Genomic DNA, 19,214 nt, shown 5'->3' with positions numbered 1-19,214 from the left:
TTTCATTTTATCACAACTTTAATCAGGTTTATCTTCATGGTCTAACAAACATGAACACACACTCAAACAAATACACACAAACTGCTTTCTTCACACTGTGCACTCACACTTTTATGCTGTTAAATACATAATTTCTTTGCTTTTCTTTGGGTGATGTATATTATTGCCAGCAATAAAAAGTGAATACACCAATAAATATTTGTAAAATACAGAAAACTGTTCAACTTTAAATCTCATCATCTCATGACAAACACAGCCAACACAAACTACATTTTAAACAGAAAAAAGTTCAGATTAAAACATATGTAGGCAAGTTCTTGAATTTACTATTTGCCACTAACGACACTCAGAAAGCACAAACCGAATGGCTATATTGCAAACAAGTGACCATATGAAAAACCCCTCAAAGATATTGCATATCTTCAGCTGAAGATTTATAATTTAATACATATGAACTAAAGTGATTGTTTGCATTGCAAGTTGAGTCTAGATCAAAACACTTAACGAACACTGGATAGTGATCCAATGTTTGTGTCTGAAACCACAGGTCTTATAGAAAAGATAAGATAGCTTCTGAAACTGATGTTTGCATAATATCCTGTTTGCTACCCAGATGGCAGTTGGTAAAAAACATAAATGGCAAACAAATTTCCTTAAAAGGCGCCTTCACACAAAACCTCTGTTAGGTCATTGACTGACAGGGTCTTCAAAGTCAGACACAGAGAGTAGCTTTTGTTTCACCTTGAAGAGAATTACAGATCTCAAAGGCTTAAAAGTGCAGAGTCAAACAGAACGAAAGCCATGTTGAAGGCCATCACCACGTGCGTCTCGGTATAGGTGGAGGTGGTATGGGCCTTTGCGCAGGCGTCTGATGAACAGGGCGGGCTGGAGTCGGTACATATCGCTCATTTGACATCTCCTGAGTCCTAAGAGACAGCAGGTTAAATTTAAAATGAGTATTATACAAACCAAGCTCCAGACAAACCAGGTTACAACTGTTGTTTCCTGATGATTTACTCACTCCCATGTCATCCAAAATGTTCATGTCTTTCTTTCTTCAGTCAAGGTTTTTGAGGAAAACATTCCAGGATTTTCCATTTGAGGTTACAAAGTGTATAAACTGTCATTTTTTTTAGAAAATAACCAATTGTTTCGATAAATAAGACCCTTCTTCCTTGCCTAATCGAGCTCTTTGAAGCTGCGTTTAAACTGCATTTTGGAAGTTCAAACTCGCGGGCACCACTGAAATCCACTATATGGAGAAAAATCCTGATAACATTCCAGGATTTTTCACCGCATAGTGGACTTCAATGGTGGACAATGGGTTGAAGGTCCAAATTGCAGTTTCAGTGCATCTTCAAAGGGCTCTACACAATCCCAGCTGAGGAATAAGGTTCCTATCTAGCAAAATGTTCAAATTTATATATTTTTTTACTACAAATGGTCATCTTGCACTAGCTCTGTGATGTGCAGCTGCAACTTCACACATTGCGTAATCATGTTGGAAAGGTCATGTGCGGTCTGTGTACTGTGGTTCAAAAAGGTAGAGTAGGGCAAATAACTCCATCTCATTTCCCCCTCCAACTTCAAAATCGTCCAACATCGATGCTTTACTTTTTATTTGTAAAGGGCGTTTGACTTTCTTTGCACATTCGTTTTGTAAACACTGGGTCAGTACTTCCGCCCATGTCATGCGTGACCTTTCCAAAGTGACTATGTAATGCATAAGGTTGAGCTAGTGTAAGACAAGCATTTGTTGTTAAAAAGTATATGTTTTTTTTTTTTTTTTAGAAAATGACCAATCATTTTGGTAGAAAAGACACTTATTCCTCAGCTGGGATCGTGTAGAGCCCTTTGAATCTGCACCGAAGCTGCAGTTTGGACCCTCAACCCATTGGCCACCATTCAAGTCCACTATATCGTGAAAAATCCTGGAATGTTTTTCTCCATATAGTGGATTTCAACGGTGCCTGCGAATTTGAACTTCCAAAATGCAGTTTAAACGCAGCTTCAAAGAGCTCCATAGCCAAGGAAGAAGGGTCTTATCTATCGAAACGATCAGTTATTTTCTAAAAAATTTGACAATTTATACACTTTTTAACCTCAAATGCTCGTCTTCTCTAGCTTTGCGTGAACTCTGTGTATTCCGGTTTATTACAGTTAGGGTATGTTGAAAAACTCCCATCTCATTTTCTCCTCCAACTTCAAAATTGTCCTACATCGCTGTTTTACCTTTTTTGGTAAAGGGTGTTTGACCCTCCTTGCACATTCACCTTGTAAACACTGGGTTGGTACTTCTGCAGCGATGTAGGATGATTTTGAAATTGTAGGAGGAATGAAAGTTTTTTGACCTACCCTAACTGTCATGAACCGGAATACACAGAGTTCACGCAGAGCTAGACAAGACGAACGTTTAAGGTTAAAAAGTATATAAATTGTCAATTGTTTTTAGAAAATAACCAATCTTTCACTAGATAAGACCCTTCTTTCTTGGCTGGGATCGTTTAGAGCCCTTTTGAAGTTGCATTTAAACTGCATTTTGGAAGTTGAAACTCACCGGCACCATTGAAGTCTACTATATGGAGAAAAATCCTAAAATGTTTGCCTCAAAAAACATAATTTCTTTACGACTGAAACACATTAACATCTTGGATGACAAGGAGGTGAGTAAATTATCTTCAAATTTTTGTTCTGAAAGGGAACTTCTCCTTTAAACAGTTATATTGAATGTTATTACAATTATAATAAAGTTTTCTGTTTGAAAATATTTGTAAACACAATTTATTGCTGTGGTGGCAAAGCTAATATTCAGCAGACATTACTCCAGTCTTCTTCCTTCAGAAATGTATTTTAGTTTCCTTTATATTATTTGTTTATTTATCTATTAATGTATAATTTTTTCTTTATTTATTTCAAACCTATTTCAGCTTTGTTTTTTTGAAGCAATTTAAAATTACAATTTGAAAATCTCCCTTCGACTTGCACTGATAGAATGTTCAGCATTCACAATGTTGCATCATCCTAACATTCACATACTTAATTGTGGTTGGTTTTGTTATTTTTGCAAATGTGTAACTATTTACAGCCTCTTTAAAAGGTACAGTTCTAAACTTGGGTTGGATGTGCACAGATTGCATTGAAGTTTTTTAAAACTTCTCATCATTATCATAGCTCCCATCAGCTAGGCAAAAATTAGCAGAGGATATGAGGCACCCACATTAGAGTGCAGATGTTTTTCACCTCCTCTCTGACACAACACCAATCCTCTGATGTTGTGTTTGTGTATATTAGCTTGTAAAGAAGTAGCACGTTCTGAACCCACACTCCATCTTCGTGAGATTTAAAGGTTGATACTTCTACATACCATCAAGTTACTGATGGAAAGTTAAGCTTCACAAACCCCGACGTTGTGGTTAAAAGAGTTCAGCGATTGATGCTGTGGTTTGTCACATGGGGAGGTGTAGAGTTTCATACACGAACCACCTTCGCTTCACCTACAAACTTTTATCCAGTCATCTGGTGCATTCTCGCAGTGAAACTTTTCAAAAATAAAACTAGTCGAAGCCACAACTCTTTATGTATACTATGTACATTTTCACTTAGAATCTAAACTCGCTGTGTAAAATAACTCCTCAGTTACATTTATTTTTACTTACAATTTGAAATATACTTCACAATAAAGCTATGACAGAAAACACACTTGTCTTTTGATTCCAACTCTGTTGGTTTTACCTGGTATTGTGTAAGCCATTTTAAACACGTACCTCTCTATTACACGCGGTGGGACCCTGGGTGGAGGGAGTACTGGTGGAGTATCCACTACAGGCCGGAGAGGCCGTGGAGGAAGTGGAATGTCCGGAGGCTCCTTAAACCATTAAAGTGAAGACATATGATCAAAAAAAGAAAGAGTATAATAAGTTATGGATGTTTGGATGTTTTAATATTTGTCATTAAGGAAAATATTTTGATGCAAAATATAAATTTCAGCTATAACAACCTACACTAAAAAACAAAAGAACACAATCTGTTGAGTCAACTTAAAATAATTTGTTACTCTGCTGCCATAAAATTTTAGGTTGAGTCAACTCAAATAAGGTTAGTTTACTTGAAATGTTAGGTTGTACTAAGTGACAACTTAGATATTTGAGCTGACTAAACTAAAAACTTTGTTTAACTTAAAAGCTAGGTTTGTTACCCAGCTGCCTTAAAATTTTAAGTTGAATCAATTCAAATATCTAAGTTGTCACTTAGTACAACTTAACTTTTCAAGTTGATTAACTTAAAATTTTAAGGCAGCCAGGTAACAAATTATTTTAAGTTGACTCAACAAATTGTTTTTGTAATTTTTTACAGTGCAAGCTAAATACTTTATGCCAGTGTATTTTAATATACAATAATGCAATAATGTATTAGTGTATAGTATATTATAGTTTGCAGTCATTAAGATTTTGGACATTAAAGGAGAAGTCCACTTCCAAAACAAAGATTCACATATTATGTACTCACTGCCTTGTCATCCAATATGTTCATGTGTTTTTTTCTTCAGTCTTAAAGAAATTATGTTTTTTGAGGAAAACATTTCAGCATTTTTCTTCATATAATGGACTGATATGGTCCCCCCAATTTTGAACTTCCAAAATGCAGTTTAAATGCGGCTTCGAACGATCCCAAATGCATTTGTAAACGATTCCAGCTGAGGAAGAAGGGTCTTATCTAGTGTAATGATCGGCTATTTTCATTTAAAAAGATACAATTTAAATACTTTTTATTCTCAAACGCTCGTTATGTCTTGCTCTCGTTGAACTCTGTATTCTGGCTCAAGACAGTTAGGGTATGTCAAAAAAATCCAATCGTATTTTCTCCCTCAACCTTCAAAAATCATTTCAAAATCATCCTACATCGCTGCAGAAATACCGACCCAGTCTTTGTGGATTGTTTACAACTGCATTTAAACTGCGTTTTGAAGGTTCAAAACCGGGGCACCATATCAGTCCATTATATGGAGAAAAATCCTGAAATGTTTTCCTCAAAAAACAATAATTTCTTTACGACTGACGGAAGAAAGACATGAACATCTTGGATGACAAGAAGGTGAGTACATTATATGTGAATCTTTGTTTTGGAAGTGGACTTCTCCTTTAAGGCTGCATTTATTTGCTCAAAAATACAATAATATTATGAAATATTACAATTTAAAATAACTGTTATCTGTTTGAATCTACTTTAAAATGTAATTTATTCCTGTTATGGCAAAGCTGAATTTTCTTTCTTTCTTTTTTCTTTTACTTCAGTCTTCAATGTCACATGATCTTTCAGAAATCATTCTGATAGGCTGATTTGTTGCTCAAGAAACATTTCTTAATGCTGAAGACAGCATTTTTGTGGAAACCAAGATACGTATTTTCAAGAATCTTTGATGATGATTGAAGGAAAAAACTGACCTCACATTCACCTTCCACCCCACTGCTGTTGCTGACAGTGCTCTGAATGCTTAATCTGTGACTGCTACTACCTGCACAGGTCAAACCTTTACAATTACATTGTAGACACACCATAATTGTAAACATGGTTCTGGTCACAGTGATATGACATGTTATTGTGTGAGATTAAAGAAGTTATTTATTACATACTAGAAGTGCTGGAGGTACTTCCTGTCTGCCAGCTTCCTCTCTGCAGCGGTCTACTAACAGGAGGGGGTTGGGCAATCGAACGAGGCGTGGGCTCGTACACTGAGCAATTCACGTTCATTTGAGAACCCCACTGAACGTTTGTTTGCATTGGCGCTGTAATCATAAGCTCTAATGGAAAACAGAAAGACTATTGAAAACACATGAAGACACATAAAATATTCTGTGTTTGATGTTATTTCACAAAATGTACATCATTTTCAATGATCCCACCACAAAAAACATGCATTTTTTTTATCATCATTTTTATGTGCCAAACAAAAATATTTTATAAAATAGATTTCATTTATAAATTTATTTTTTTTGTTTCGGATTTTTCTTTGCAATAATTGGTGGAAACTATACAGTTAAGTAACTCCATGACCTTTCTAAATTCTTAATTTTAAATGGACTGGGGCATTTTACACTTTCCATGTGCCAATAATTCATACTTTTTGTTGAGCCCTTTCTTGTATATTCTAATAGCATGCCATGTTAACCATATATGAGTATATTGTATAACGAAAGGTGTCCTGCGTTTCCTTACCATTTGTCCCTTTGCCTTTACAGCGTCGAGTAATGCTGTCTCTTAATCGTTGTAAATTTTCCTAAAATAGAGAGGTAGTCACAGAAACATCAGAGACACTTATTTTAGTTGTTAACCCCAATGAAAGCTAACATCAGATTTGACAAGCAAGGCCTCGAAATTATCCACATAATCTGATCTTTGTTGAAAAAACCGTTGCATGTAATCTATTACATAACTTAAACAATATTAAACAATAGTTCACATTTTTAAAGGAAGTAAAAGGTCTTTAAATATAATTTTAAAGATGTCCTCAGACAGGTTGTAGTACAGTAGTCCTTCAGCTATGAAATTAATGATTTTCATAAATTAAATTTAAGAATACGTTTTATATTGTTAGTCATGTTTCAAGATGAACACCTACTGCTCTGAAGAAAATTTATTTAACTATCCATACAGCACTTTTTTCAGAAAAATACTGTTAAAATGTAAATATTAAATAAATGATACATCAGGTTTTTGAGGAACATTTTTTTTAATCTCTCACTTTCCAAACAAAAATGTACAGATAAAGTACTCACCTGCTTATCATCCAAGATGTTCATGTCTTTCTCTCTTCAGTCGTAAAGAAATTACGATTTTTGAGGAAAACATTCAGGATTTTTCTCCATATAATGGACTTCTATGTAGTTTGATCTTCCAAAATGCAGTTTAAATGCAGCTTCAAAGGGCTCTAAATGATCCCAGCTGAGGTAGAAGGGTCCTATCTAGCCAAATGATTGGTTACCCTTTGAAGCTGCCTTTAATCTGCATTTTGGAAGTTCAAACTCACAGGCACCATAGAAGTCCACTATATGGAGAGAAAACCTGAAATGTTTTCCTCAAAAAACATAATTTCTTTACAGCTGAAGAAAGAAAGACATGAACATCTTGGATGACAAGGAGGTGAGTAAATTATCTGTAAATGTTTGTTCTGGAAGTGAACTACTCCTTTAAGTATAACCTTAATAAGATATATTACTAAAAAATACAAAGTGACAACTGATATTTATATGCGTTTTATGTAAGTAGTCCACTATACTGTTATAAAGATCTCACTGATTTACATTACAAGCTATCAGAATTTAAATAACAACATCTACATCAAATTGTATATTTTCACTCAGTTTGGGCTTCTGAATTGAGGTGGTGCTTTCTTTCCTTGAGATATCATCACAAGCCTGAAGTATCAAATATGACACTCAACAAAAAAGAAATATTCAAAATGTAATGTGGAGTTACTTACCTGCTGGAAGCGGAGAGAGCGCCATCTTTTATCTTGATCAAACTGCCAAGCCTTGAACTCCTGCACCGCCTCTTCCACAGTCAGCTCACCCACCTTCACCCTCTCCTGTAGAGAGATGAGCTGCCTCTGACCTGGGGTCTTCATGCCTGCAAAGGGGTCGTGGTTACTGCTCATGTCTCTGTCCCTCACCAGCCGTACAGGTTCTGCAAGAATGGATCATTTAAGCATGAATATTTCGATTTACTTTAAATTTAAAAAGCAATATTCTGTTCATATGGTTCACAAATAGGCTTAAGAAACTTTTATACACTACCTAAAGAGGAAACTCTTTCTGGCCGATGACTGAGTGAATATACAGGTTCCTTGACACAAAACACTGTAAAACAGGTAAAACAGAACAAAAAAGTACATTTTCAGACAGATAGTTCGCCCCAAATATAAAAATTCTCTCATAATAACTCATGTCGTTCCAAAACTGACTTTCTTTCTTCCGTGAAACACAAAAGAAGATATTCTGAATAATGTTGATAACCATGTTAATTCCCATTGACTTTTACAGGGACTGTTTATCTACCAACATTCTTCAAAATGTCTTCTCTTGGGTTCCACAGAAAAAAATCAAGTAATGCAGGCTTTGAATGATGTAAGATAGTTTAAATACGTCAGTTTCTGATTTTAGAAGCTAATGTTAGAGCATCTGTGTTTGCACTGTGGTTTAGGTGTGTTTGCGTAATGAACTTTTGGTTTGCACCTTTGGATATGTAGGTTGTGTTCTCTTCAGCCTCTGGTAGGTTGGCTGGTCGTGGAATCGGCGCAGGTGGGCGGTTGATTATTTCGGGGGTGGATTGTGGCTCCACTGTGTCATAAATTTCATCAGGGGAGCATGGGTTATATGGGTCCTCTTCTATATCTCCATAGATATCTGCATGGAGGTCATGGTAGTCTTCATCATCCATTTCAGGTAATTGACCATTGGTTGAAGTATGTTCCAAGGACTGTAAACTCTTGTCGGGTTGTGCTAAATGAAAACAATTATACAGCATCCATGAATGGTTTATACCCATTTGTATACCAGTTCACATTTTTATAAATGTCATTTATTAGCAAGTTGCCCTCGTTTCACACAACGCAAACAAGCTACATCCTGTGCCAAAAGGGTTCAAACATACAAACTAGCAGACAAAAACCAAGTTGGCAAAGCTAACTGAACTGTTTATTGGTGTGTTACGCTACAAACACAAGGAAAATATTGTAAGCCTTTGCAAAAATGTTGATAACTGTAAGTAATATGTTTTTAGCCTTTTTAATAAGTAAAAAGAGATGTATATATGTATAAAGAGAGGCAAAATAAAGGGCGTTATCACACGGGTAATGTGACAAAAGTCACACAAAGAACTGCTGTGTGAAAATCATCATTAGTAGCCGATGTACCTTCAAAAAACTTTCTCAGTATTGTCTCAGAGTTAGAGTCCTCCAGAGCATTTTCTAAGTCATCATCTGTAAAAAAACACGAATTTTGTATACATAGTTTAGAGTACATTTCTTAAACATCTTACAATAGGCTATAACCTATGTCTTTTCATTAGCATATATTCATAGGTTAGCAGTAGTGACAATATATGCCTTGAAAAAATAATCCCTTTAATTTTATGCAGTATGCAGTTTTAAAAGAAAATGTCATACACAAACCTATCTCAGGATTTAGTTGCCTCATAGACTCGTAAATGTCCTCATTCTCGAAATTTGTGATGAAATCTTGGGAAGCCTTAAACATATCCTCATAGATTTCCTCGGTGCCAGAGGTGTTCTGAGATTCTTCAATATTCCCTAAATCTACCGTCTCCTGTTTTGTTTTATGAAAAAAGAGCTTGCATAAATAACTGGCATTATCACTAATGGGGATAAACAGAAATACTGCTGTATAAATGTATACTGATTATTAACAGACCTATAACATAATAACTTCATTGCATTTTCATTACCAATGCTCTGTGCAATACAACTGCACAATGCTTTAAAATTTAGTTCACATGCATTCATAAACGTATGCGTTCCCACGGTATTTCAGGAATTGGTTTACTATAATCTGTCAACAGTTACAGAAGTCATCAAGAGCATTTACGCAATTCTCTCACCACATATTCATCCATAAACTGTCTTAAGTTAGAGAAGCCACTCTTCTCGGCCAGATTGTTCGGGTAATCCCCATCTTTGTTCATCACGCTGTAGGCCTGCATGGCTCCAGGGCACCGCATTAATAAAGATGTTAACTTTTTTAAGCCATACTTGGCTGAGAAGTGAAGCAGCGTTGGAAGTTCCACATTACGGTGATCTGAAAACAAAGAGATCTCTTTTCACTGTTGTTCAATAGTTTCCTGTCTTCAAAAAAAGTAACCATCCACATCAGTTCCTTAACTTGGTGTTATGTTATCTACCACCATAAATGATATTCATCATAAGCTAGACTTTTATATATAACCCAAGCAAGTGCGTATGAATGAAATCACTTACTGGCTGGGGTGTTATCTGCAATTTGACTGATCCCAAATACTTGTAATCCATTTAGAGGCATCCGTTCCTCCAGAGAATTGGCAAGTAAATTATCCAATGACTCTGTCACCTTTGATGTGATATCAAATGCCTGAAAAATGAATATTAATTTCCACTGTTAGTCTTTAAAGGTCATTTTGTAACCACTTTAAAAAGGGGCAGACATTATGGTCTCCATGTCAACATTTCATTAATGATAATGAAATGTTTACTTCTGCTCCTGTTGCCTCACAAAATTGTTTGGTCTATAATGACCTTTAGTTTTTTATTGTTACTGACTAAATTACATAAAGCATCCTGCATTACTGATTTCAGGATCGTGTGTTGCTATTCTGGCATCTGTACGAGATCAAACCACCTGTGGGGCCGACACACTGTCAGATATTTGACATAAAATGTTATAACATTAAATAATTTAATTTAATAATTTTATTGTACTAATAAATATTAGTTAATTAGGAGACATTACATTTTTTACAACACCATAACGTTCCACCAATATGCATCTTTTTTTTTTTTTTTTTACGTAGGTACACTACCAGTCAAAAGGTTTTGAACAGTAAGATGTTTAATGTTTTTTAAAGAAGTCTCTTCTGCTCACCAAGCCTGCATTTATTTGATCCAAAGTACAGGAAAAACAGTAATATTTTTAAAAATATTTTTACTATTTAAAATAATCGTTTTCTATTTGAATATATTTTAAAATGTAATTTATTCCTGTGATCAAAGCTAAATTTTCAGCATCATTACTCCAGTCTTCACTGTCACATGATCCTTCAGAAATCATTTTAATATGCTGATTTGCTGTTCAAGAAACATTTTTATTTTATTATTATTATTATTATTATTATTATTATTATTATTATTATTATTATCAGTATTTAAAACAGTTTGAAACATTTTTTCAGAATTCTTTGATGAACAGAAAGATTAAAAAAATGATAGAAATTAATACTTTTATTAAGTAAAGATGCTTTACATTGATCAAAAGTGATGATAAAGACATTTATAATGTCACAAAAGACTTCAATTTCAGATAAATGCTGTTTTATTCATCAAAGAAACCTGAAAAAAAATCTACTTAGCGGTTTTCAAAAAAAAAAAAAAAAAAAACTAATCCTAATAATTTGTTTTGAGGAGCAAATCAGAATATTAGAATGATTTCTGAAGGATCATGTGCCTGGAGTAATGATGCTAAAAATTCAGCTTTGAAATCACAGCAATAAATTGCATTTTAAAATACATTCAAATAGAAAACTGTTATTTTAAATAGTCAAAATATTTCAGAATTGTACTGTTTTTGCTGTACTTTGGATCAAATAAATGCAGGCTTGGAGAGCCATTAAATATCTTACTGTTCAAAAATTTTTGACTGGTAGTGTATGTATGCAAAACATACATTTCAGTAAAGCTACTTTGAAACAAGAAATATTATGCAAAGCACTATGCAAATAAACACGACAAGTGAGTTTATGTGATACAGTTTTTCTGTTTCAATGGACTGTTTTATAGTTTAATCATTACCTGACACATGAACTGCATTGGATCCATTGCTTTCTTTAGATACCTGCAAATTTCCTCCATTTCTGTGTAATATGTTAGAGTTGCTGAATATACCACAGATTCATTTTTATAAAGAGTCAATGAAACTTTCCCAGCTGGCATATCTATGAGAAATAATACAACACTAATAAAGCCAAATGCAAATTTGACAAAGCTTCTCTTATAATAAATGAGCACATTAACAGGAAACAATATGTAAATTCAGTTGAAACTGAAAAAGCATGGAGGAACTGATATGAAAAGTTCCTCTTTCTGTGTTTTTGTCTTACCAGGTGACTGTACAGTAACAATGTACTCGTTCACAAGAGTCCCAGGCACCCGCTGAGGTATCGAGTACTGAGAGTGAAACTCCACCTCCAGTCTGCCCTCATCCACAATTTTCTTTGCCATGATTATATAAATATTCACATGAGTCTTTATGGGAACAAACAAATGGTGAAAAGGCCATAAGACAATGTCTAATACAGTAAACGACATAGAGTAACGCAAGACCATTCATGCTGATTCCGCAAATGTCAGCAAATGCTACTGAACGAAGTGCTGAAATGCTAGTTTATTAAAGTGTAAACTTCTATGATTTCCCAAAATTCAAAAGTAACAAATGTTTATAAAGAGTCCAGACATATTTGAAAAAATATGAACAACACTGAAACTATTTAAGCCATATATAAGCTAAAATATTGAAATGTCCACACCATGACCCATACTGTGGTGTAAAATAGGCAATTCATTTTACTATATTCTCAAACAAACAACTTGATTTATTTTAAACAAAAGCAGTCTATCAAGGCAACTTCATTCGCTAGTAAATTACTTAAAATAACAGCATGGGCAGCTGTGATATTATTTTAGTCATGTTATCACCCATCGCTGCTACATCATCGCTCTTGCAACACATCACCGAATTAAGAATGGCCTAAATTTTCTAAATCTAGCTGGTTAGACGGGGGCCCTGCACTGACTTCCTGTCTAATTTGGCAAGCAAGAAGAAGTGTGATCTAAAACCATGTGAGCTTCATGCTGACATTAACAACTATATATTCTTAGAAAAGATTCTATTTAGGCTCTGCATGCTTTGTGTGCAACGCACTTACCCCACAAAGTATTCTATCTGGTTGGACGGTGAGGCAAATTTGGTCGTTTTGTGGTTCCATGACATTTGAAGAAGTTTGCTCAGTTTGACAAACATTATCTCCATTCACCTGAGTCTGTTCCGTCTCATCGGGTAAAGTTTCGGGAATTTCTGATAATGTAAACTCATTCATTTCTTCCTCTAGTTCAATTTCATACGGATTCTCACAATGGTTTTCATTAACAGATCCTAGAATGAAAAAATATATAATAAACTTTACCTCAGGCCAGCCTCTTCATGTTTAGTAAGACTGATTATGATCCACAATGAAAAATTATTTAGGCAAAATAAAATAAAACAAAATAAAATAAAATATGGCACAGACTATATTACTTCTTATAGTTAGGTTAGTAAAATTAAGAATGATCCACCATGCAACACTATTTATGCCAAATAAAATAAAATTAAATTAAATAATGCATTCGGTATTTAGTAAAAATTATTATGATTCACCACGCCGAACTAAAAACAAAGTAAAAAAAAAAAATTAAAAATATAAAATATAAATAATGAAAATAATAATACAACTATACAAATATAAATCTTAGATTTAAAAAAAAAATACAACACATTTAACACAACAGTGTGTCTGTCTGCAGTGGAGTTATGTTCATCTTTTTAGGCCTGTACATACAGTATAAGGAGTACATACCACTTCTAATGCACTCAAGGACTGTAGACACATATACTGATGGTTCGTCTTCTGAATTGAGCTTTCTCCAATGCTCCCAGTGTTCAAAATAGTCCGTTGACACTTGCCATTCTGATATACCACACAAAAAGGCAACAATTTTGCATGGAGGCTGAAGAAGATCCCGGAAAGTGTCCTGCACTTCTGGGTCATGCTGCATGTCCAGCAACGCAGCAGACAGCAAAAGCATGATGCACTTGCTGGAGCCAACCAGCTCATGGTTTTTCATCCAAATCTGTTCATTTACATCACACAGAATGACAGAGCCCTCCAGAAAGTTACCCGATGCCGCCAAGATTTGCAGTAGATACTCGGCCCATTCGATGGCCTCGCTGGCATAAACAATTAACACCTCACACATTGTGGAGTATCCAGGTTGTTCTGCAACAAATGCAAAGAGAAAAACATTAAGAGTTTAAAATCATTTCTTGGTTTATCAACTACCACAATTAAAAAAATACACTGTAAAAAAATGACTTTGAAAACATTTTCACTCAGAAATTTTCGCAAAACTCAAAGATGTAACTAATATTTGCAAAGAAAAGTCAAGAAACACCTTGAATTAAACATGAAATTTGAAAATCTACTCCAATAATCTTTATTCACATTTCACATTTTTTAATAGTTTATGTAAATGTGACGGAAACTTGAATTAATTTTCTTCTGCAAAGCTGTGTAATTTAAATTAACTATGTTTGCATTCAAATCTAACCAATAGTACAGTCCGAAAATCTTGTTTATTTGCTTATTAATGAATTAGTGAAAAACTGAATGCCAGCCATGTTGCAGGGGCTACGTTATTAAGTGAGACACTCGATGATTGAGAAATAAACTAGCAGTCGAAAGCTTTTGAACAGTAAGATTTTAAACGTTATTTAAAGAATTCTCTTCTGCTCACCAAGCCTGCATTTATTTGATCCAAACTACAGCAAAAACAGTAAAACATTGAAATATTTTTACCATTTAAAATAACTTTTTCTGAAAATAGAAATCTTTTGTAACATTATCAACGTCACATCACTTTTGATTAAAAGCAACCTTACTAAATAAAATTATTAATTTCTAAAAATTAATCTAGTCACAAGATCCTAAATTACATTTTAAAATACATTCAAATAGAAAACAGTTATTTTAAATAGTACAAATATTTCAAAATTGTACTGTTTTTCTGTATTCTGGATCAAATAAATGCACGCCTGGTCAGCAGAAGAGACTTCTTTAAAAAGCATTAAAAATCGTACAGTTCAAAAACTTTTGACTGGTAGTGGTTTCGTCAACCAAAAATACATCAACAATGTAATTAGTCATGTTATGTCTCCTTAAACGCTCTAAAATTGGCACTCTGACATAGTGTCTGTCTGTGGACAAATAAAATGTTAAACATGATATGAATGAAGAATTTACCAATGGAATTTTATGAATCAGGCTTGCTAACCATGAAACATCTACTGTGACCCACATCAACACAATCGAAGTGATGAAATATGGTAAACTTTATATTTCAGTGGAAAGCCTGTTTAGTATGTCACTCAAAAAATTTCACAATTTTATGATATCTATACATTTGTGTGACTGCCCTGTATGTGATGTAACCTGTCAGAGGAGAATTCACTTTTCATGAAACTACGTTAGGTTTCCACAGTATGTCAGCTGTACCCCCCTGAACACAATCGATTGTATTGAGTTTGAGTGCCACTTCAAGTAGATATTCTGTATACAAAAACTCATTCTCTGATAGGAGATACGATTAAGCAACTTTATATCATATGCAGAATTATCTTTTATTAGTAGTAATTCTGATGAATGTTAAAGCAAAAATACAGGAAGATGTTTTTTTTTCAACTTCCTTATCACTTTCACCCCAAATTTTTATTTTGCATCATGTCATCTCCATCATTTGCAACAAAAAATAAAGAATGCTAAGTAATCTATTTAAATTCTAAAATGAATTCAAAACTACAGTTCTCAAGCTAAAGATCAAATCAAGAAGACTGTACTACATTTTAACAGCAATAATCTTTATTTTAAAAATGACTCACCTTGTTTCTTGTGCTAAGACTCTCAGGTTGTAATAAACCTTGTTTCAGGTGGTGTATAGTGGCTGCACCTTCCCACAGTGGCTTTCCGTTTACCTCCGTTCTCAGTCTACAGCTTCTGATCAAAATACGTTGCGCATATGACTGTGGTATAAAACCGATTTGCCTTCTGCTCATGACTTACATCTACTAAAAGAAACAGTCCATTTCCTGATGGTGGGTGGTAGCGTCACTTCCTAAAATACACTGCAACTGCCTTAACTCACACAGACAGAGCTGCTGTAGGCTGCTGTGACTGTGTAAAACAGAAAGAAAATTTCCCAGACAAGATAAAACAGAAGTTAAGTGAAATTATAATGCAGCATATGTAAAACAGCTCAGACTATTTACAAATGTTGTGCACAGCATAGCAACTACTCTACACATCTTTAAAGAGTTGCCAGTTGATTCATTCTCATGATTCATAATATTCATAATATTTCAATGCGGTTTTTCTTTTTCTGTCTGAAATTATATACTCCTATATTATTATATAACAGTAAGTTTCCTTACTCTATACGGTGAAAAACTGTGGGTCATTTCAAGTTTGCAGTAAAATACTGTTAAATGTACAGTTTTTGGAAGCAATTTTACATTTAATGGTTTTTCATTTAAATAATTAAGTCTTAGACTTTTCTTATCAGTTATGTACATTCAGGTTTTGTGTTACAGCTTATATTGTTTAATTAATGTTTAATTAATGTTTAATTTATTATTTTGTGTGTTACAATGATGGTGTTTTGTATTTGTGTGTATAATACCTTGCACCTTCTATATATATTTGTATCTACCTCAGCTGCGGAAAAGCTATTTGTAATAAAGACTTTCTCTTTACCGCCTGTGTAGGTATGGTGTTTATAAGCATATGTTAAAGATATAAAACGATTTTAGCATTTAGGTATATTAAAATTATTTCAGTTAATAAAATATATATTTTATTACCATAAATGTAAGTACAATCTGTAAACACTGAAATGTTGCTAAAGTTTTGACAGCCGCAGCTGTTTTTTTTACGTTTTTAAGTGTAGGTTATATTATTATTCCACTAAATGATTTAGAGCCCTAAAATGACAGTGGGAGTATGCTGCTTTGGGCAAACACAGAAACAAAGCAAAACCACTGTAACCTTTTTTTTTATTATTTACAAGCTTGCTATTAATGCCATTATTCGACCCACTATTAACTAAAAGGAGGAACTAAAACGTTGCAGCCTTTGCAGGGTTTCAGGTACATTTGAGTCAGGTTAAAGCAAAATGTTGAAGTGAAACATACATTAATTGTGAGAATGAAGTGGAGATAAATTAGGACACACACAGTATACACTTGAAATGTGCAAAAAGCCAATATAGGCAACATATCTACTGTGATTTCTATGACTACAGACAACATTTTTGGTAAACATGAGTTCTGGTAAATGACCAAAAACCTTTGCAAATGTCACTCACCCTATGAGAGGTTTTATTCTTTACTATGTTGTGCCCTCAGGAGAACAATCATGAACTTCTTGTTTAGTTAGTGATGTAAAACAAGAATGATACTGTGGGTGTTAGAAAAAAAGTGTCAATTTGTAGTGACCACACGGGAAGGATGTACTTAAATGGACAGAGGGCATTATATATATATATGTGTGTGTGTGTGTGTGTGTGTATATATATATATATATATATAAATATATAATAAGGAAGGATGTGACAGTGTTGTTCAAATTGTTTAAAATTAGCTGTTGGATTTAAAACTTTAAACCAATAAACTCCAACAAGGTAAAAACACAAATTCAACAAAAACTCAACAGCTGCTGCGAGTAGGTGTTTGATGGCTAACAAGCCATATATCCAAAAAGTGACCACCGGATAGGCAGAAGGCAGAATTTTTTACATTTTATTATTTCATAAATTCATTTTTGTTAGCATTACTTAGCACCAAGTTGCAAGATACTATGTAGGCTAATGTTTATCAACTTGCAATCTAACCTTTGTGGTCCATCGTTTGAAAACACTGTTGAAATGTAAACATTAAAAATGTAAAAGCGTATACTACCCACATACCGTTTTGACAGTTTGTGAAGGTTCAGGCCTTAATGAAGTGGGTCAAACCCCATAATTCAAACCCTGGGCCCCTGTCAACTGATGAGAGAATGAGATAAACCACCTACACAACAGTTTGGACAGACTAAAAGACAAAAAAAAACATTTTAGGCAAGACACTACAGATAAAACCATTGTTTTTCAAGCGCTGTTCAAATGTGAAATTTTGGGCTATTTGGCTTTCAAAATCTCTTTCAGACCAGAAAGAAAATGTTTATTTTATTGCACTTTATCTATTTGTGCCTGTTCAAATACAAACATATACTTAATTTCTCAAAATGTGTTTTTTCTCATGAAATCAGAAATCATCACCAGACTTTGCGGTTTGGTTCCTGTCTATATTCCGAAAGTTTTAGACAAGAAAGAGGGGGTTTATTTAAATAATATTTGCTTGGTTATTTTGGTTATTCTAATATGTCAGAAACAAAAACAACAACAACAACAACAATTTTAAACTTTACACTGTCCAATGTTCAGACTTTTTCAAAATTTGCATGCAGTTTTAACTGGATAATGCCTCATTTAAACAATTTTAAACAACATTTGTAAACCTGGACCATGAAACCAGTCTTAAGAGTGAATGTTTCGAAATTGAGATTTATACATCATCTGAAAGCTGAATAAATCATCATCATGTATGGTTTGTTAGGATAGGACAATATTTGGCCAAGATACAACTATTTGAAAATTTGAAATCTGAGGGTGCAAAATGTTAAGAAAATCGCCTTTAAAGTTGTTCAAATGAAGTTCTTAGAAATGCATATTACTAATCAAAAATTAAGATTTGACATATTTACGGTAGAAAATGTACAAAATATCTTCATGGAACATGATCTTTACTTAATATCTAATGATTTTTGGCATAGAAGAAAAACTTATTTTGACCCATACAATGTATTTTTGGCTATTGCTACAAATGTACCTGTGCTACTTAAGACTGTACTGTGATTTATCAACTGAGAAAGCACTGTGACATATATTAATTAAACTTCTACCCTATTTTCCTGCAATGTCTCGCCCTAAAAAAGCCAGTAGAGATCATATAATCATTTTAATGTATTACTGTACATTTTTACATAAAATTCAGCTGTAAAATGTAAAGTGTTGCACATTTTATTGGTGCAGAGATGGAAATGTGTATGCTAATAAACATTTGCAACTACTTTTTATCACCTTCTTAGAAGCACCACAATTAAATTGTGTTGTCTTTTAGGGACTACAGAACTGACATTTACAGTTTATTCTAAAGTGCAAAGTACCAAAACTCAAAATGTGTAAATTAAGCTCTGTATAAACATTACTTGCATTTAAATGCAATTCCCCCATGCCATCTCCAACTCAGACAGCTAAAACATGAATCATTGCCTGTGTTCTGCAATCTCTAATTATTGCCTCTTTCTCTAGTATTATTATGTAAATACATATGCACATCTCTTTATTTATACAGCTGTACATAGAATAATGCACAAATCTGTATAGAAATCTATGTTCCAGATTCATACACATTATTACTTATTTTAAGTTTTTATTTAAAATGTTTTTTCTGTTCTCATGTCAGATATGTATGTATGCATGTATGTAACAGGAGCACCTTAAAACCACAACAAATTCCTTGTGTGTTTGTGCACACCTGGCAAATAAA

At 33.8% G+C, this 19,214-nt stretch overlaps 1 protein-coding gene across 2 annotated transcripts; it reads right to left on the bottom strand.

The window, feature by feature from the left end:
- On the bottom strand, window positions 1-15,663 carry pik3ap1 (phosphoinositide-3-kinase adaptor protein 1). Of its 2 annotated transcripts, none has more exons than XM_051126530.1 (17): window positions 15,453-15,663; window positions 13,375-13,794; window positions 12,685-12,911; window positions 11,860-12,004; window positions 11,552-11,694; window positions 9,989-10,118; window positions 9,613-9,809; window positions 9,167-9,320; window positions 8,909-8,974; window positions 8,229-8,495; window positions 7,791-7,853; window positions 7,478-7,680; window positions 6,214-6,274; window positions 5,631-5,798; window positions 5,442-5,527; window positions 3,765-3,865; window positions 1-926 (listed from the first exon to the last, which is right to left on the bottom strand). In XM_051126530.1, exons 2-17 carry the CDS (start codon window positions 13,772-13,774, stop codon window positions 815-817), a joined length of 2,523 nt encoding a protein of 840 aa, XP_050982487.1. In that variant the 5' UTR covers window positions 13,775-13,794; window positions 15,453-15,663; the 3' UTR covers window positions 1-814. The 2 variants fall into 2 exon arrangements, with proteins under 2 accessions (XP_050982487.1, XP_050982488.1); XM_051126531.1 differs by having other exon boundaries at window positions 5,442-5,512; window positions 15,453-15,662.
- Window positions 15,664-19,214: the final 3,551 nt, after the last annotated feature.

The sequence above is a fragment of the Labeo rohita genome, chromosome 13 (assembly GCF_022985175.1).
Source record: "Labeo rohita strain BAU-BD-2019 chromosome 13, IGBB_LRoh.1.0, whole genome shotgun sequence".
NCBI lineage: Eukaryota > Metazoa > Chordata > Actinopteri > Cypriniformes > Cyprinidae > Labeo > Labeo rohita.
Note: the sequence above shows the minus strand (reverse complement) of the source record. Positions and strands in the feature narration are given on the sequence as shown.